The 21,593-nt window shown below is 38.4% G+C and overlaps 1 protein-coding gene across 3 annotated transcripts in view; it reads right to left on the bottom strand.

The window, feature by feature from the left end:
- TEX10 (testis expressed 10) overlaps positions 1-21,593 on the bottom strand; it is a 54,771-nt gene that overhangs the window by 27,679 nt on the left and 5,499 nt on the right. For 2 of the 3 annotated variants that reach the window (XM_071455867.1, XM_071455857.1), the window contains exons 4-9: positions 16,550-16,793; positions 14,612-14,724; positions 13,498-13,736; positions 8,961-9,096; positions 5,893-6,068; positions 5,010-5,187 (exon numbers count right to left, since the gene is read on the bottom strand). In XM_071455867.1, the coding sequence (XP_071311968.1) occupies positions 5,010-5,187; positions 5,893-6,068; positions 8,961-9,096; positions 13,498-13,736; positions 14,612-14,724; positions 16,550-16,793 (1,086 nt within the window). The remainder of the gene's footprint in view (positions 1-5,009; positions 5,188-5,892; positions 6,069-8,960; positions 9,097-13,497; positions 13,737-14,611; positions 14,725-16,549; positions 16,794-21,593) is intronic. The other variant, XM_071455876.1, reaches the window with a different exon arrangement.

Below are 21,593 nucleotides of genomic sequence, written 5' to 3'. Positions count from 1 at the left end.
GTTCCAATGGATAAAAAGTTGTAAAACAACCATAACTATTATGCATAAATAAGGCACATAAATAAATCGCATTTCAGTTTCCTTATTTGTACTTCAAGGAATGAGAGGAGGCAGCAAAATTTTCCCAGAAAGTCAGCAATCTAACTTCCTGATTTATATATTTGATCACAATACCATAATCTGCATTTTTTAATCCACAATTCATAGAATAGAACACATAACAGTAAGTATGCAGATTATATATTAATCATCTTAAACACAGCACCATATACGAAAGGGAAGGAAAAAAGATAATTCTGTTTGCAAGAGTATCTGACACTCAAGCACCACAATATCACAGAGTGGCAACAAAAAACATTGAGCCTGACAAATGGGTTTCTCTGCAACTGCACCAGTATGGAGTTTGGTACAGCAGACCACTTTTTCAGGCAAACAAAGTAATCTACCTTATACAAGAAGGTACATTTACAATATTTAATACATTTCCACATTTGACAAAAATACTTGCCTCAAAGTCAGTCTTCCAAAAAGTGCTGAAAACATAAGCTCATGCTTTACTGCCTCTTTAAAACCATTTTGAAGTAGCCCTTCTGCCCTATTAATGCAGGAAAGCAGGCATAGGGAGATTACACCAAAATTTTTTCCAGCTCTACTTCTGATACTGCTAAAGTTTATTACCTTAGCCCATATCAGGCCATCAATGATTCACATATTTCTTCACTTCCTGGAGAGAACTGTCTACCTGTCCATATCCATGGCCTCAAGGAATTACCAGAACTCCACTGTCAAGGCGAAGCTATGGCTGGAATTTCAAGCCAAAGATCCACTCGTGCTATGTTTTGTATATTCCAAACCAACACTCAAACCATTTACCTTGAACTAGCAGTGAACTACTATTTGCTTATTTAATAGTTATTCCAATAAATCATAAATGAGAAATAAATACTGAAGATAACTCTTCTAGAAATGTGGCACACTGCATCAAGGTGAATTGCTTATCTCAATATATCAAAATAGCACCACTAAAAGATCCCAAAGAAATCTATCCAGTAGATTTGATGCAAAACACTTTCTAAAATACTACCTGACCCTTCCATTTTTTTCCATAAATGTAAGCTTATCAGAGGCCAAATCAGAGAACTCATCTCCTGTCAAGAAGCTGCTGTCTCCCATTTCTCAGGCAGAAGTGCCAGACTGTTCACTCACGTCACTCTGCACCCTCCCTCACCTGTATGACTTATACCCAAAACCCTGGCACACTTCCATCTCTCAGAACTCCACCTGCCTGGATTTATTGAAGCTACTTACATCTCAGATCCCTACAGTAGGCAGGCATTTGAGGAGAACAGCAGGGAAATTAAGCCACTACAAGACCTTCTGATGTTCAGTTTCACCTGAAACTCACCAGCTGTAGCCACCCCAGTGACCTCAACACCAGCAATGTCTGTTCACTGGCACAGAGATCATGACCAATTAGTGCAAACCTGGCCATGTTCATAGCAGCATCCAAAATGGGGTGGCTGCATTTCAGCTCTCTTTTCAGAACAGTCCTTGGTCTGTGCCAGCTTCAGTGAACGTAGACCAAAAGCGCTACAGAAACCATTCTAATAATTTAACAGTATAGGTAACCAACCTCCCAGGGGCTCAGAAACCTTCCCAATCTATATGGAAATACTGCCAACATTGTTTTGATTCTCAGCACTCACAGCTCACTTAATGGGCTCCTACACACCATTTGGGTATTCACTTCACCATTGCAAAAATAAAAAGTGAAACTATTACATATTTTCAAAATTCACTTCTAATAAATAAAAAAAAAAGCTCTGAAACATAACACACAATTATAACTTAATGTTACCACCTGATATCATCACAGGCTTTGAACCATCTGGACACACTTACTGTTAGTTTTATAGTTTACACACAAAAAAACCTACGAGTTCCTTCAGTTTCTAATGATTGTTCAGGGAATAACTGCAAGTTTTATGATGATCCATAGGTACTCTCAGTGAATCCACCTTAGAGTAGCTGGTCCCTGACAAATACACACAGCTCCATAGGAGCAGTCTTGGATGCATGCAAAAACAGCCGTCCTCTGCCAGTCAAAATAGCATGGGAATAAAGGCTGTTGAAGAAATTAAGAACAAGTATACCAAACCTTCTGACGCTCCTGAATCCATTCTATTTAAAGCCTGACTGATAAGTAGATTCTATAGGAGAAGAGAAATTCAGGGAGAGTCCCCGCTCAGCCCAGGGAACGGAAATGTACTGGAAGAGAAACAGCGCCATCTACTGACGGCAGCGGGGTACTCCAACAGGACGGCTCCCCGTGGATTTGGGACAGCTTCTCCGTCGAAGTCATATAATCTAAAAGTACAGAAAATGTCCCACGAACCAGGCTGTGGCACAGAAATATGGAATTAAAGAAGTTTTTTTATAGTACCATTCATTTGACAAACTTTCAAGTTTGACTCTGAGTATCGTAAGAGCTGTAAACAATGACCAGGAGTTACCCAGTCTCTACTTCCTTGGAGGCTTTACCCTCCACCATCCATGCCCAACCCAGCTGCCTGACATTAAGTATTTCCAATGAAGTATATTTGTATCCCCTTGCTACACAACCCATTCCTGTATGTATCTCTGCTTCCATAAAATTTTGCTAGCACTCAAACCAAACACTCTCATGACATTTAAAGGTCTATATTTTTAATCCTGCTAAAACTGCACTCCCATTCCTTTTCAAGAGTCTTGTACACAGCTGACTCCAACTTCTTCCCAGCCTTATCTACCTAAAATGACCATTTGTCAGTCATTCCCCATTATCACAACTGACAGACTATCATTATTTGCTCTTCTTGAAAATCCAGTCTGTCCATGTCATTATCTAAAAAAGAGCCACAAAAATGGATACAATAGTTTGGCTTGGTCTTTCTCATAAAAGACAGACAATTGGTTCATTTATCCTGTGTGCAATAACTGGTTATGAAGCTCATAAAGCCCAGCTAAGGTTCATATCCAGAAAACCTACTATTGTTTCCTAGACTGTACAACTTATTTTCCAATGAAAAAGAAGTATCAGACTCTTCTGTTCTTGAAAAGTTAGTATTTACTTATCTCCCTATCTTTGCATCTTTAAATAGACAAAGCAACTTTTTTTGGACAACTCCCTCAGCCAAAAATATTTCTATCATCTTGGCTCCCTAAAGGCACCCAAACTTTGATGAATCTTTTAGGATAAAATGTTTGCTGCCATGATCATTGGAAAAATAAAAATTTAAAAAAAAAAAAAAAAAAAAAAGCAAAAGGAGCCTTATCAAATAAAACCAATGCTCAGTCAAGCAGTCAAGAGCAATCTAGCAATCTCTCTTTTTCAAGTTTCATCAAAACTTGCAGGCTTCCAGAAAGATGGACTGTCAGGGATTATCAATATAAAAGAAACACACTACTTTAAGTACATCAGTACATTTTTCTTTCAATTAGTGATTTCAGATAGACTTCTTGATCTTGGTTGATTATCTACAGTCTTTGAATCCAAAGTTTCAAAATTAAAATCAAAATACTTCCTTTGCACTTCTGAAAACAAAGAATTTACTCCTCCTCTGCTCTCAGAATGTAACCTACTTCTGGTAAGAACACTGCCTTCCATCTGCCACTTGCATTTTCTGCCAAAAGGATCAAATGCCCACTACCCACCTGCACCATTACTGTAATTTTTAGAAAACAGGCACCCCATTACTACAAAAAACTCCCACAATGAAAATCCACTAGGATCTAACAACAAATTAAGCACCTGAGTGCTTATTACTGGCTTCAGTTCTTACAATGACTGTCTTTGAACTGGTTACACTTTGCCACTGAGCTTCCAGTGTATGGCAGACAATTTTTCATTTTTAAAAATAAAATCTGATGCCCAGCTTCCCAAAACTAGACAGAATTTCACTTTTACAGCAGTAATGCATTACAAATATAGGATATAAATTTCACCACTACTGCTTCCTGTGTTAGTCACCTTATCCACGTGTTACATAGCTAATACAAACAGGTCTGTATTTGACAGTACATTGTGTTGTGTCATATTTTAATTAAAAATGTTTCAGATCCAAAAAGCATCAAGAATAATTTTAAGCATAATTCATATAAGCTTAATTCCTGCTTGCTTATCCAAGGTTCCACAATGTTGAAAAAATGTATTTTTCCCAGAAGCAGCAAAGCAAAACACCTTTGTGAAATCTCAGCAAGCCCTGCACTCACTTCAGTGGAACAGCAGCTTTGCTTCCTGACTTCACAGGCAAACCTACCCTCTTTCAAGCCAGGACAAAAAAAACAAGAGCATTAATAATTTCAAACAAGGCACTTGCCTAGCAACTATAAATTGGCTATTTAGGTGTGGTAACTGGAGAAAAAGTGAGCTGAAAGAGAGCAGAACATGAGAAAAACTGATTGGTTGTTTTTCACTATCAGCTGTGTCAAGTTGAAGCATTCACAAGGGAAAGCTGCAATTAGTGGCAGAACAAAGACCACTGGTGATGATGTTCTGGGTAGAAGATGCTCAATACCGTGCAGCCTTACAGATTTTGTAAGAGAGAGGCTAAAGCTGCTTTGCATCCTTACTGAAAGGACCTAGGTATTAAAAGCACTAATTTTTGTATTTCAAGATGAAAATTTTTGGCAGACTTCATGAATATATAAAAAGACAGTAAAATAATATGGATAGATGAATATGGCACTTAAAAACATGGTTTAGTGGTGGAGCTGGCAATGCTGGATTAACAGTTGGACTTGGTCTTAATGGTCTTTTCCAACCTAAACAGCAGAACGATTTTCTCAACAAGTATCGTAGAAAATCGGGCAGTGTAAAGACAGAGTCAGAGCAGCAGGCCAACCACACCATCAGTCCCTGCACATAACACTGATTTCCTGTGTGCAAACCGATCACCAGGTTCAAGCTCATGACTAACTCTTCCCACCCGGGGCCTGTTTTGGCTAGAGCTGAGCACGGCGCGTGGTACCTCATGTGCAGGATGCCGATGAGGGTGGCGGCGAGGTCGGAGGACATCCTGCCCATGATGCAGCAGCGGCTGAGGCAGGCGAGCAGGCTGGCAGGCAGGCAGGGCAGGAAGTACACCAGCTGCACCAGGCGCCGCTGCGCCTCGGCCGGCAGCAGCACCAGCGTGCCCTCGAGCGGATCTGTGGCACACAGCGCACGGTCAGCACCTGCTGCACCCACCAGCCACCCCAGCTACCCACTGACGTGAGGATGTTATAACCATATAACCATTATAACCAGGGGAAAAAATGGGAAAAAAATAAGGAAATACTAGCCTAGAAAATAGAAGGCTTGGAGAAGAATATATTGCTCTCTACAACTAACTTAATAGAGGTTGCTGCCAGGTGAAGGTGAGTCAGCCTCTTCTTCCAGGTAACAAGTGACAGGATGAGAGGAAATTGCCTTAAGTTTTACCAGGGGAGGTTTGGATTGGATAGTAGGAAAAATTTCTTCACTGAAAGGGTAGTCAGGCATTGGATCAAGCTCTCCAGTGAAGTGTCCAAAAAATGTGGCATCTGGGGACATGCTTTAGTGGTGGACTTGGCAGTGCTGGGTTACCACTTGGATCTTAAAGGTATTTTTCAACCCAAATGATTCCATGAGTCTCACTCTAAAATTTCCAGTCTATCATAACTACTGACTTGAAGAAAAGTTCTTAATCTTTTTACTCTCTAGTAAATGGCACACATAGTTCATTTTAACCTTTAGGGAACTGAACCAATCTACAACCCTACCCCCCACCCAGTCTTCAGGCTCATCTAGGAAACAACAGGATTTTCCACCTACTGCAAGCTGCCTACCAGGTGAGGGACAAACTTCCTCATGCTATAGTGTCAAAGTCTTACCGTATATTCGAGCAGCAGTGGCTTGTAAACTTTGCAACAATTCCTTGTTTGAACGAGAAGCAGCGGAATGAATGATATCAATGAGTTGATTGGAAAGCTCAGGATTCCTCAAGCCAAGCAGAGCCAGTTGCTGAGGTAAGCCAGCCAACCAACGAGATAAAACTTTACTTCGACTCCTAAAGAAAGAGGGAAGAATCAGTAGCAGAAAAAAAGATAAAACAACAGAAACCCACACAAACTTCTCTTCCCATTCTTGACTAAATTGCTTTTCTTTCTCCTTTCTAGCTCAAACTGAAACAACAGTATGGACTAATCTATCTTTCATAGGCTACAATTTCCAGGTCACCCTGGCTTATCAAATCAAGTATCATTTAGAAACCAAAAGCATTTCATCAGCTTTTAACTAAAGTGATGATCACAAGAAAAAAAGGTGCCAAGTGCAAATTAAGAAGTTCAAAGTAGGTCTTTGAGGATGTCAACAAGAGTAGCATGATGATGATACAGATTATTTCACTCTCAAAGACCCATCAATGAAAAAATTTTCAAGGAAATTAAGTATCCATGACACAAGAGAGAAGGGTCTTGCATAGAGATGAACTGCTCAACAGCAGAAAAAGCCTGGAGAACAGACCATTGAAGTGGGTGAGATGGAGGTGAGGTCAGAGGTCTCAAATCACTTGACATGGAAATAGTGGATGGAAATAAAACATTTGCTTCATCTTTCACAGAAAGAAGCAGATGCTAGTATCAAATGAAGCTAGAAGAAGCCAGGATTAAACAAGCAAAAATAAGTTGGGTCTTGACAGAGCTGAGCTTTGTCACTCCTTGCCAGAGGACACTGCAGTTGCTCTTGATTTAGACTGGTCCAAGGAATGATGAGAAAAGCTCACGATACAGACACCCACTGACTCTTATCAGTATATAAATGCACATGTGCACACACACACACACACACACAGACACACACTACATATGCCTATATACACACAGTGCACGGTACGTGTGCAGTGATTAGGGGTGAAGATAAACTAAAACATCAAGAAAAAACCTAATTCTGAACCATGTAATAAATCTGTCAATTTGGTTTTTTTCCACAAGGCAGCAACAGGCCAAACGCTCCTACTTTATCCTTTGAATCAGACAGACCTAAAAAATAAACACATTCACAAAAAATTCTGAAAAATGCTCCAATGTGAATTCTGTTCCTTGTAGACTGTTCTTGACTAGCTTCTGAGAAAAAAAAAAATAAATTAAAAGAATGAGGAGAACAGTCAGAGGAGGGAACTACAGAGGAGGGAAGGAGCTACGTACATCAAACTGAATGGAACAATATGAATGTCCAGGAGCTACTAAACAGCCCTCATTTTGAAGAAATTAAAAAAATTCACTTGTTCCTAAAGGAAAGAAATGGAATAGGGTAGTACACAAATATTATGTTGTCTTCCAATATCTTGTCAGACCTAAGTGCAGTTATACTTTTTTGCAAAGAAGTTTTGAGATTTTGTTCATCTGTTACTAAAAAATATCACAAATCCATGTAGAAGACTAAGAGGAACAGCAGCAAAACTACTGCTACTTGTGATGTCTAAAGATAGAAAGGTAAAGCCTTCCAGATGGTCATATGATCACATGAAACTGAATGAGATGCTCAAGACTTTCAGGTAAGTACAGAGAACAGTGGTTATGTAACCTCAGGGAAATTAATTAGTATGAAGATCTCTTTTTCACTCCGTGTGAAAAGAGGAGAAAAATGGGTTATTCCCAAGTGTTTTTCCCTGTCTTTCATATTCCCTACACTTTTTATAATGTTCAGAGCATAGCACTAGATTATTTCTGGCTGTAGATATAATTACATGTACTCAGGCATTACTACAACAGATGATGTAACAAAGCAAAGAAGTTGTAGAAAGGAACAATTTTCCCAAAACTTGACTGTGTTAGCAGATGCCACAACTTCTGAGAGACCTGAGGGTTGATTTTTTCAGTGGCAGAAACAGATCACATTCCCCAGAAAGTCAACAGTGTCCAGGGCTGTATCAAAAGCAGTGTGGGCAGAAGGTCAAGGGAGGGGATTCTGTTCCTCTAGTCTGCTCTGGTGAGATGGCACCTGGAGTCCTGCATCCAACTCTGGGTCCCCAGAAATAAGAAGGACATGGAGCTATTAGAGCAAGTTCAAGGAGGCCATGAAGATCATGAGAGGTCTACAGCACCTGTCTTATGAAGACAGGCTGAGAGAGCTGTTGTTGCTCAGCCTGGAGAAGAGAAGGTCTTCCCAGAGCCTTAGAGATGCTTTACAGTACCTGAAGGGGAGCTGCAATTCCCAAATGAGCCAGGAATGACACATACACATCAACACATGTTTAAGGTTTTTATGTCCTGGAACTTTTTATGTCCAAGATGACTTGGCTGAAAAATACATTCTAGGAAAGATTTGGAGACAATCTGGACACACTGATTAATGAAAAACTGTTGCAACAGCATTACATAGAGAGAATAATCTCCTCTTACTGACTACATCTGAAGCAAGTCAGGTATCTAAAAGCTGCCCATGATCTAATAGATCCCACGATGAATCAGGAGCCCAGAAGAACAAGAACACTTTCTTAAACCCAGTCTCTCTGGAACCACACCCCCAAAACAACAAAGTATTTTTCTTAAGAAACTAAGTCAGAAAGGCTACACAGCCACTATCAGAACATCAACAGAGGCACTAAGTGACAAGCTCATGACCTCAGGATGAAGTGATGGAAATGTTCCATGTCTACAAGCTGCATGATCTTAACATGTCCACTGACTGCCACACAGTCAGTAACAATAAGCTTGTAGCAGCATACTTCAAGCTAAAATTTAAGTCATTAACATCTATCTAGTACTTATGCTAAGATAGACAACTGAGCTGTTGAATCTCCATTTCACAGAGCACACAAACTTTCAAATTCCAGTGACACAGCATCAAAACAGATTCAGAATGAAGTTTTATGATATCTACACATAAATTCAGCATTCTCACTCCCAAAATAAATACACTATTTTGAAATGAAAAACAATATGCCTTTTTTTTTTCTTACCTGATTCTTTGTGTCCTCAAATCTTCTTTTTGGTAAACTCTGCTAAAAAATTTCAAAAGCAATGTACGAACTGGAAAGAGCAGATTCCTTTGCTGGTACAGTGTATATACTGCTTTTATCAAGGGTTCCGTTGCTACTGGGAAAAAAAAAAATCAGAAGTAATACTTTTTAATCTTCTGATTTTATACATGCACACACACACAGAGCTGTGATCTTTATCTACAATTGTTTACACTGTAGTCCAGAGGGAAGTACCAAAATGTTTTGAAGTAACTTCTGGACTGACTTCTAAACCATTCAAACAACACTTCTTGTGCAGCTTATGAAAGAAACAAAAAGAAACACAAAAGAATAGAGACAACATGCAAGTGAAAACTTCTGAACCTCCTGAAGACAGGTTGCAAGGTAGCTGAAAAGCAATAAATTCCTGCTTTTCACAGCTATCTTCCAATCCTTTTCCTCTAGTGCAGTAACTTCAGACTAATGTTCTCTTCTACTTCTGCTCCCCAAAACCTCACTGTCACAGTGCCTTCAGTTCTCTCTGCACTATCCCTTTCTCCCTGCCACACACTCACCAGCTCTCCCTGTCTCTGAACCAGCTGGCTCCAAGTTACACGTGCTAATTAACCAGAAAATAAATACCTCAAGAGGCTGCTGGCAAGACACTGCAAGAACTGCTAACTACCCTGCAGCCTTTCCTGCCCTGAAGCTCTCATCAACCATGTGCTATCACCAGACTTAACACAACATTTGAAAGCTTTACCACTGTAACCTAATTGGATAAAATTAGCCAGCAAACACAGAACTTACTGTAATAGACTGAAAAAGAGACCAAACATTTTCTTTGGAAACTAGACTAAATCACTGGATGAAAAAATTAACAAAGCATGGAAATATACCTGAATTCAGAGAAGACAAGCCTGGAAAGAATAGGAAAGCACCTGAAAACTTAAGCAATACATGAAAGGTATGAGACCTGAACTCAGTTTGTCACAGAAGAGCTTGTGGTCCCAAGGAATTCAATCCAATTAAGGCACACTTAAGTAGCAGCAATCACTTCATTATCTTCCTAAACCAAAGCTGAGAAACATCTGTCTTTTCATCCAGGTACACAGATTAGTCTTAGTAAGTTATGTGTGCAAAACCAGATAAAATATTGTGTTCCACACTGAACAGAGCAACTTCTGCCCACAGAGATAGACAAGAATGCTCCTTTCTAAAAATGATTCTGGATCCAGTCAGGGGCCAGTCTTGGTCTGTAAAACTCTTACTCAACTTCAAGTTACCATACAAGGATTCTACTACAAAAATCACCCGAAATGGCATGGTCACATGCCAGCATGAAGCAGGAGCCATTTAGAAGTTAAAATCTAACATATTTTTCAGCAGAAAAATAAAATCCATTTTAATGTTTCATGTAACTAAGATACATATTATTAAATTCTTTTCAATGCATCAGGAGTATCAGCTTACTCAATTCACATATTCTTCAGGTGAAGATTCACCTCGAACAGCATTTTTTTAACAGAATGCTGGCTTATTCTTAAATGACTAACAATTACAACTTTATGTAGTTTATAGCTAATTGATAAACTGTTAACAGAAAAAATATAAAAATAAATAAGTATTCTAAGTGAGTAGAATTTTCACTTTCCTAAAACTTTGTGGCATTTTAAGTAAAACAGGTCTTACTTATTTGAATTGCTTCATGTGAACTGGAGAAGTTTAAAAATAGAAGCTAAAAGGAACTCTCAAAAAGTAATACTTTAAAAGGCCCACATTGTACAGATGCCCAAAACACAGCTGAAGAACTCATGAGGTTTTAAAATAGTTCTGTTTTAACTGGCACATGTCAAGCTTCCTTCTGAAGTGACTGAGTGTGCTCCCTTTCGTTGCATGAGGAAAATTTATCAAAAACACAACTAGCAGGCAAGCTGCTGTTGAAGTCATACCTGAGAAATGCAAAAAAGGAGCAGACCTCCTAACTACAGAGAGGTCCCAAGTTTGATCTTAAGCGATGGAGATAAATCTTCAGACAACACAGCTACAAGCTCTTCTACACATTCACAGAAAAAAAGGGGATATTTGCATTTCACCCTAGCATAAAACTCTACTCAAAACAGGCAATCCAGAAAAATGGAACCATGCTTGTGCAGGATAATGCACAGGATGTTCTCTATGGTTTTATTTAATCTCTTTTTCATTAGCTCTTTTGGTTTTTCTATGTAAACTTCCCCTTTCCATTGTGCTCTTAACTTTTTTTTTTTTACTGTAATGGCTCATTTTTCACTTTGCATTGTCTTCTAAATAACACGTACCCTTTCCAGGCTTTAATCTCCATGTCAAATTGTTTTCAACAAATCAAGAGTTAATTTTTTTTCTATGTACCATCTTTTGCAGTTCTATCTGACACAACACAGTTCAAAATTTCTAGAGCATTATCAAAAAACCAATCAAGGACAGAATGTTTTTCCTCCACAGAATCACATAAGGATAAGAGTGGGAATGTATGACTGAGCTAATTTGACACAGGGTCAGCTAGATCTGGCTGCTCACAACTATGTCCAGATGGCTTCTGAGTATATCCAAGAATGGAGATTCCACTATCACTATGGGCAACCTGTGCCTTGGTCACCTTTACAGTGAAAAGGGTCCTCCCCATGCTCAGAGAGCATCTCCTGTGCTTTAGTTTGTGCCTGCTGCTTGTCCTGTCACTGGACACCACTGAAAAGAGCCTGGCTCCCTCTTCTTTGCTCCCCTCCTTCAACTATTTGCATACACTGATGAGATGCTCCCCAAATCTTCTCATCCCCAGTTGACTCAGCCTTTCCTCACAGGTGAGGTGCTCCAGGGTCTTCACCACCTTCACAGCCTTTGCTGGACTCTCACCTGTATGTCCATGCCACTCTTTTACTGGGGAGCCCCAAACTGGACACATTGCTCCAGGAGTGGCCACACCAGTGCAGAGTAGAGGGGCAGGATTACCTCCCTCAACCTCCTGTCAACACTCCTAATGCAGCCCAGGACCCCATTGGGCTTCTTTGTCACAAGGGCCCATTGCTGGCTCCACATGGACCCCTGGTTCTTTACTGCCAAGCTGCTTCCACCTGGCGGTCCCCCAGCATTTACAGGTGCATGGGATTGTTCCTCTCCAGGTGCAGGGCTTTGCACTTCTCCTTGTTGAACCATCTTCCTATTGCTCCAGTATGTCAAGGCTGTATCTCCTCTACAGCTCGTAGATTAATTTCAATCTGACACCTAGTCAGGTTTTTAGTACTGCACAAGGATTATCTTGAAGGGGTGAGATAAACCATCCACATGAACAGACACAGCTTTGTGAGGAAACTAATTTCACACCACACATAAACCATCCACACAAAGAGACACAGCTTTGTGAGGTAACTAATTTCACGCTAAACTTCTATAGGATCAGCAGAAAATTATTAAATTATCCACTGTTTGGTGGAAGTTTGGCAAAGTTAAAAAAAAAAAAATCAGTATTTCATTACAAAGAAAGGCCTGAAATATCTAACAGTCTAACAACGTCTTGGAAGTTACTTTCCTGAGTAGCAACTCCTCTGCTTTAGCTCAGGTGGTGCAACAGGCTCTGACTTTGGATTGTTATTTTCCTTTAACATAAAGCTAAATTTGAAGTGCAGATAGGAATGAGTAGTTATTACCTTTGTCATCAGGGTACATGGGAATAGACAGATTCCCAATTAAAATGGATTTGGTAGGAAATATAACTAACTGCCAAAATGTATTTGAGGGACATTTGACATATTTTCATTTTACAATTCTAACAATTGTATCTGTTGCTAAGGGCTTTTCTTTAAACTACTTGGATGTGGAATTCATTTCTATCACACTGGTAAAACATAAAAGACTGCTGTCACTTTTCTGGTTACTGATAAAGTCCTTTCTTGAAGTTCTATATATCCAAGGTCTCATTTGGAATACAACCAAGTAGCACTTGAAATGAAAGAAAAAAAAAGCAAGCTAAAATATTAGACTGGTCCTGCAAGACATAACTGGAAATGTTTTCTCTTGGAAAAGAATTCAAATCAAACACCTTGGAAAATACTCAACAGCAGCTTCCATCAAAAGTATCTTGACATTTCACATCACCACAGAACTGAAACAGTCATCTGACAGTACTTGAGAAAGTCTATCAGCTATGTTAATGACTTTAAATAAGGACTGGTATATTAAAATATCATGCCGCTCTACAGCCTAGTAGTTAGTTTTTCAATATAAAGCTAATCTTCCATTTATAAGAGTATCTTAAGAAGAAAAACCAGAAAACAGATACAAATATATTTGTACCTTGGATATCAACAGAATGAATCTAAAAGCATTCCAAAAATAAAGTCTCCAATGCTACATGCAAGGGTATTACCATAAAATTAATTTTACTTCTATGACAAAATGCATTTTGGTGTAACAACTGAGAATGTAAAGTGCAGCATTAAAATGCTAAAACAAGTCAAAGCTTTGTCAGTGCATAATTTTGCTTTCCAGAAACTACTCATCTTACCCTTGTTTTGCTGTATTTGCATTAGTCTCCAAGTCACCCCAAGCAATCTGTTCACTTGCTTGCTATTCAGCTTGCTGCCATCCTGAAGAGTGTCTGTCACAAATTTCCTTATCATGTCCAGCCAGCCAGAGTCCGTCTGAAGTGTTGAAGCGCTTGCTAATGAAACCATTATGTCACACAAGGTTAAATTCAGTAAAAGATGGTCGATGTTGTTTGAGGATTTCATACAGTTCCTGTTGCTAAGGGGAGGAGGGGGAGACAACAGAAAGATTTCAAAAAATTATTTTTGAAATAAAAATGGACACCAGCTGATACCCCTTGTAAATACACCCGTGTTCTACATAGAGTGCAAAGGTGCAGAATGATTTCAGAACAACTTTAGCATGAATTTAGTCTCACATCTGGGAGCTGTGAATGGAGACAACTTACTACTAAAATATTGTGTTCCACACTGAACAGAGCAACTTCTGCCCACAGAGACAAACAAGAATGCTCCTTTCTAAAAATGATTCTGGATCCAGTTGCTACTGGCCTGTAGCAAAACAGAATTGGTGCATCTGTTCTGACACATCAAAAGTGAAGAAATGTGTGTTTGGCTTCTGCTCCACTACTGCTTTGCCCTACAAGACAGCCACAGTGTGCCCATCTCCCCTCCAAGTTGTCCTTACCCAGCCCCACAATACAACTAGAGAAGACTATATGGAGGTGAAAAGAATGTTTGAACTATGTTTAATGTAACTCAGCAGTCAGCTGAAGAAAACATGCAGAAATATGAAACCAGTCAGCCTAAAACAATCACCATTTAGCAATATGCAAATTCCAGATCAAGAGTTGAATAAAATGCTTTTATTTCCCTAAGGCAGCACTTAATTTTCTACTGGATGCTATTCAGACAACTTCCTATACAATACTTTTACAAAGAACAACTAAAATGTCTCAATTTGAAGCAGTGCACCCTTCCTATAACTGCATCTCCACAGATCTTCAAGAAATACATAATATAAGTTTTATTTTCCACCATTAAAAACTAAATATTTGATAAAGCATGTGAGTCACATTGTCCCACTTCTCTTATGAAATTAAAGCTGGTACATGACATTGATTTTACTCTTACCTTTTGCATGGATCTTTCTTTTTGTGTTTTACTGTATCTTGTAAAGAATAAGGAAAATGACGCATGAAGTGATGCTTGAAATCTACAAGGTAATTCATTCGGAGCCACAGTTCCTGTTAAGGAAAGCAAATGACAGACAGAAAACATAGTAGCAAATTAAATAAATCCAGACAATCATGTCCCAAAATTCATTATTGGAATCAATGAAACTAGGAACTTTAGCTTCTGATTCCAAGTTGTTTATACATCTTCACTTTCAAGTGCTGTGCATGAAGGTCCACAAAACAAGGGAGTATAACAAGATGCTGTAAGTTAAGGTTGAGCAACAACATGTTGCTAACTGAACCACTTTATTTTTTTAGCACATATTTACCTGAATATATGCAATACTAATCTGAGTTATAGATCTGAATGAAGTACTTCTATACCAATTTATCAGGGTTCTTAAAATCAGAGTGGACTTAAAACATATTCCGATACCTCTTTGCAGGTTAGCAGACAGTCACCATTCCACAAAGTGTCCAGCAGAACTCATCACTAAAAAAGCCTGCATTGCTATCAAATTGATCAGGCAGAATAATCTTTTCGATATTTGACCATTAAGAGCAGAGAATGGCCATTAAACTATTTCAAAGATCAATAGCTTTCCACAAAGCATATACAGAGTGGTTATCCACAGTGACTGTAATAGCCACTTCGGCCTGTAAGCCCAAGGGCTATTAAATAAGCAAAGCTTTCATTTTCAAACAGAGCCATTTGAATGCATTTTGTATATAATGGTAACTATAAAGACAAAACAAACCATTAATCTAAAATGAAATTTGCTCCACAAAAAAACAAGTTGTATGAACCTCAGATTTTTTTCTCCCCACAAACAACTTATGGTCATAATCCAACTCTGTGTACCCAAACCACTTTATATCTTGACAGAGGAGTGTGCCATTCACGTGACCAAAATACAGGCACCCTATGGCTAAGGGCAGCAGTTCTCCAGGATCCTTCAGAAAAAGGCTAGGGACAGGAGGCTGCCACAGGAATTTACCAGGTCAAGTGCCTGCTTTTTGCCTACTTCCAAGAGGGCCTCTAGAAAAGATGAAGAAGAAAAAAGAGGAACAGTGTGCTTTGCTCAGACACACTGAATCCATCTCTCAAAGCTGGGTATGTTTGGTAACTTTGATCTAATGTAACAATTCCACAAATGTTTTCCAGTAATTACCCTATGTGTAGCTTTTTTTTAATTTAGCAAAGGGACCTACAGTCCTATACACAGGTTAAACCAAGAGCTGTCAAGACATTTCCTCCACCTACTCAATAGCCAAATTTTCCAGTTTGTAAATTTTTTGTAAAAGCAGCAAAAGTTACGAAAAAAAGCAATTCAGTTATCTAAGTAAAATACAGAGAGAATAAAAAAAACTTCAGAGGATACTTCCTAAAAACCTTTTTGATCCAATGTCTTATGATTCTACCAATCATGACACAGCAACAGATTGCACCAAGCAATTACAGGATCTCAGACCACCATTATCTTCTACCTTTCCAAATATTTAGGGTTTGTTCACTCCCACCCACCCCCAAGAAATTTTTCAACACACAAAAACAAGAAACAAACAACCCCATTCTACACTTTGTTCCAATTTATATTCTAGGGGTTATCTGGGAGACAAAATGCTCCTCTTCTCCATTACCATTTCCAGTTTCAAACCCTTTGTACTGCAGTCAGGGAGGATTCCTGGAGACTATTTACTGAACTCCTGGCTCAGTTCAACAGATTCTTTTCTACAGTAGAAGGCACTAAAATCCAGATTCAGAATCTACTCAACACCTAGGCTTTTTCTCTCTTAATGAAGTGTCTTCAGTACTTCAAATCACCAAACCACTAGCTTCTAATCAAAAGAAAATGAACTTTCATCATTATGCCATGGATCATTTCTCCCTTACCATTTTGTATGTTTCATCGTGTCGCTTTGTGAGTTTCCACAATAAATGTATTATGCTAAGAACTTGCTGCATGAGCTGCTGAGATTCTGATTCCAAAAGGTTTCCAAGAATGGGAGCTGATTGTGCAGGAGATGCTTCAATCCAGCACTCAATCAATAATGGAATTATTATCTCAATAAAACCTTTTAAGTTTTCAGCCGAGGACAGGCCTTTTTCTGCACTGTCCATTACACTTGTCAGAGACCTAGACAACAAAAGCAAAAGAGCATAAAAAGATAAAGATCACACCTTTCAAGACAAGATTACAGTAATACCACTTTCCTGATTTCTAAATAATGGGAAAAGTTACTTTTTTTAACACATTAAATATTTGCTGGCTTTCTTGCTAGATATTTCAGTATGGAAAAAAAGGGAGTTCAAACCATCTACAACAAACCTGCTCCCAAGTCTCCCTGCAAGTTTGTGTGCTTCTTTAACAACTTCTTAGATTTCAGTATTTCTTTCCCCATTGTTACACGTAAAGTCTATGAAATGGAGAAATACAATACGCATTATCCTATCACCTTCAACCAACGGTAAGGAATAAATTAGATTCAGCACAACAAAATAATAAAAAACCCCTTTTAAGCTCATTAAAGCAAAATAATGAAGCTGACTACAAGGTGTTGTCAAATGCATAAGGTTTATTACAGTTAATAACCATCTCCAACTATAATAAACACAATGTTTTTCATATCAAATGTGGAAAAAAGTGTTCCTGTAAAAATATACCTTTGGTTCCCACCTGATGTTTAGCTACTATGCTCTGAAAAGCAACTAAACAGAAAATTATCTGATAATGAAGTTAAAAAAATTTAAAAACTAAGATACAGTTTAAATTAATATAATATCTCCCATAAATCAAGAAAAGCAACTCTTTTTCTCCCCCTATTCAAAAAACACTTTGTGTCTCTGAAAGGATAATCAGCAGTTATGACCTAACACTGCTACTACACACTACTACAAATTCAAGCAATTTGTATACAATTTGAAAAGAAGATTCTTTAAATGAACTAAAACCCTGGATAAATCCTGTTAATTTTAACGAGTACAGACTCCTTAAAAAAGGCAACAACAGTTTCAATTGATCATTTGTAAAATTGTTTTCCATTGTGATTTTGTTTCCTAATTCATCTTCCTCCTCATCCGAACTCACCCCCTATTCAATAATAACCAAACTGCCCTAACTCTGTGCCTCTGCCCAGGAGCTCTATCCACACTATTTGCAGCCACATGCACCCTTACCCAAAACGACATTAAAAAAATCATTGCCTTCTCCACTTCAAGCCAGCTAGGACTAATAATAGTTACAATCAGACTAAACCTACCCAAACTAGCTTTCCTTCACATCTCAACTCACGCATTCTTCAAAGCCATGCTCTTCCTGTGCTCAGGCTCCATCATTCACAGCTTAAATGGTGAACAGGACATCCAAAAAATAGGAGGACTCCAAAAAATACTCCCCACAACCACTGCATGCCTCACCATTGGCAACCTTGCCCTAATAGGAACACCATTCCTAGCAGGGAATTCCTATTGTAATTCTAATCTCCTAACATACATAAGATTAGCACACTGAACCTCCTGCTAAACTCCCTTTTATTTCAGTGATCATCTCCAAGTCATCTTTCTTTACATATACACTCAAAATAGGAACTGGAAAACTTTCAACAGACCTGCAGAAGTTTTGTTGACAAGTATTTTAATTTCATATTGAAGATGTAAAGCAGTTTTCCTAGTCACTTCTAAATTATCAAATTAGTTATATCTTCTATTAGTTCTATCCTTCTAGCTACATGTTGTTGCCATCATCTATAATACAAATCATAATTATTTTATTCTGCCATTTCCCTCTAGTTGATATCACTGTATCAAGAAAATTACCAAACCAAAACCCAGGTATTAATGACGTGGATAAGGAACAGGGAAAAGCAATTAAAGTGTGAGACAAATACAAGCCATTTTTCAATGAAGGCAAGATGGGGGAGAGAAATTAGATCTCCACCACAAAATAAAAGGGATAAGTGGAAACATAACTGATCATAAGGAAAAAAAATTTGCTTTACTTTTACTTACTACAATTATCAAACATGTTAAAATTTATAAAGCTTAGCTTTAACTGCAGCAACCAACATATCCAATAAATATAATGTGGTTTATTTGTTTGTTTTTTTGCCTTATTTCCCTTCTGTAGTGCAGGCACTGCAGTAGACACCGGCTTCTTTCAGACTACAAAGAGTTTAAGGTGAGTGGTTCTATCTCAGACTTTTTAACTCTCAGTCATCTCAAATACAGCAGACAAATCCCATCCTTCAGTTACAATCACAATGAATTCTAAAGCCTTTTGATACCAAGACTATAATCTGATTGAAAAAGTGAGGTTGTCCTGTAAATGCTATGCTGTGACAGGATTATGCTCTCAGATGAGAATCTGAAATTTCAGTAATTAGCTGGAATGGTTCTGAAGTAGTAGTCTTTAGTAATTTCTTTTCTAAAAACGACTTGATATTACAGCAGAACTCTGGAATTCCAGCAACTTATTTAAGGAACACAAAAATCTCCCAATTAAAAAATGAATAGTGCATGAAACCTGAGGAGCTGGTAATCCACACTGGAAGATTTTTACAGAAGTGTAACACACAACTATTTCAGTACTTTTCTGAAATAAGGAATGGAAAAAGGAAGAATTAGTGCCAAAAGGGGTACTCCTCCCAGCTGCTGAAAGCACTGGGTAAGAATACTTAGCATAGCTTTCATGCACCCCTGCAGAAGAAGCCCCTATCTCTCAAGATAAGACTCCTCCACACATTCAGAATTAACAATAAAAGTGTAAAATACATTTTAGGTGCCAGTAAGAGATGATGACAAAGTATAATAGCAATCTGTCCAGCATTTATTTGATTAGTACAGTATCCTCTAACAATACAGGTTCACTTGACCTGGGCAGGTTTGATGGCAATTGTGCTGTCACACATCTGCTATCACTACCCTTGAGTGGTAGGGTGACTTTTAGAAACACTGCAAAGCATATTACCTTTATATGAGAATGAAATACTATTGAAAGGAGCTACAAGGTATTTGTGTACCCCCTAAGTTGCCATTTGTCTTTAAAATGCCAGTATTTTTATACAGCAGGACCAAACAAACAAAAATTGTGTGAATATCTGCCATTTGACAATAAGAAGACAACAGAAATTCAGCAAAGGGAAGTCAAAGAAAGTATAAAAGAAATAGAAAATAAGGAAATAACTTGCTGGTCTTTAAAGCAGGAAAAGTCTTTGGAAGTTAAGTTTTTATGGCTTGCAGTTTAAGCCAGGTTACTTGTTCTCCTTTTCTGTGTGCACTGCCAAATGCAGCAAACACACAGCACACCAAGTGAACTGCATTCTCCATTTCTCTTTGATGCACATGTACATATTTATTGGCTATGCTTCATCTTCCATTTCAGTTTCTCAAGTCATTTTTGCTTTTCTCTGCAGCTTCATATTGAACTCTCAGCAGAACCTGAAGCTCAACTGTTTCTCTTCCAGTCAAAATAAAAATAAAAATCACACGCCTTGGTACCACCACATTTGAGTTGTGAAGCCTTTCTGTTTTCCACACCTGAAATGAGTTTAATGCAAAAAGCAGCACAGTCAGCACATAATGCAGAGAATACATTCTAACAATTTTCTAATACACTGCAATTTTTAATTTATACACAGTAGGAAAATCTACCACACAACAGAAGACAACAAAGTCGTAAGATTTGCATCATTGAATCATCCAGCATTCCAAGCTCAGAATCTATCCTTTTTATTACACAGTAATACTGCAAACTGATTCAGAAAATCTCATTCCATTATCACTAGGTTATTATTGATATGTCAGCCCTGTCCAATGAGCTTGCAAGATTAAATAGATACAGGAACTTTAAAAATTTAGTATGCTATTATGCACTTTGGAAAAACAAAGCTGAAATTTACTTGGAGTATTAGTGACAAGACCACCAATACACACACACACTCTGCAAATAATTACTTATGGTTTGGTCAACTCATTATCCTTAGCTAGTCATAGACTTGACTATTTGACTTTAAACACACACAAACACACACACAGAGTATTGCACCTCTTATTACAACTAATTTCTGTCTTTGCAGTAGTGGCCATAGCAGAGGCCTGGGAATGGCCATAAAAGGCAACAACTGGGATTGGAAGTGACAGAATTAAACACCTTGAGATTACTAGAAATTATTTCAGCGGCCAATACAAAAAACCACCACCACAACTCTTCACTATTGGAACTTCACACATAGTCACTAAAACAAGCTGTACCCTTGTGAAAAACAAAAACATCAAAAATATGCACAAATGCAATAAAATGAGAACATTTTAGTACCTTCAGCAGATGATCCTTCCCTCTCTATTCTTCTGTTCTGCTGCCATCAGCTTGCTTTGCCAATCTTGCCTTGGATTCTAGCCACGTTTCCTTCTATTCTTCTGGCTCCTCCTCATGCTTGCAAACATCTTTTTGTGAGTATTTATAACCAGAAGCACATCACGATGTTCCACCAAAATCTAGCTCCTCAGAAAAGCGGAATCCAATTCAGGTGACACCAGATGTAAAGTTTATTTCCCTAGACCTTGGATACAATGCATCTTCAGCTATTACACGGCCTGGTACATCACACACTGCATATCACCCAGGGCACAATACAAGCATCCTCTGACACACAGTGGTCCACAACTGTGTGCTTCTGACTGCAAAGAGGAACTCAATAGGACTGCTCTGTGCTCAGCACTGAACCCTTCCCCTGCCTCAAGGGGGCATCACAGGCCTAGTTGGTGATGTTTAGTTGTGATTTTAGCTGCCAGCTAAAATCTCACCTGCAGCAGATACTGCTGGCCATGACTGAACACTTATGCTGACAACCACTTTTAGGAGAATAAGGTGACCTTCTTACTTAGCTTAATATGTTTCCTATACCTACCATAAGTAATATGCTACCTCCAAAGAGGAAGC

This window comes from Agelaius tricolor, unplaced genomic scaffold (assembly GCF_023055355.1).
Source record: "Agelaius tricolor isolate 1412-34295 unplaced genomic scaffold, bAgeTri1.0.p SCAF_2, whole genome shotgun sequence".
NCBI classification, from domain to species: domain Eukaryota; kingdom Metazoa; phylum Chordata; class Aves; order Passeriformes; family Icteridae; genus Agelaius; species Agelaius tricolor.
This window is presented reverse-complemented; position numbering and strand designations above follow the sequence as displayed.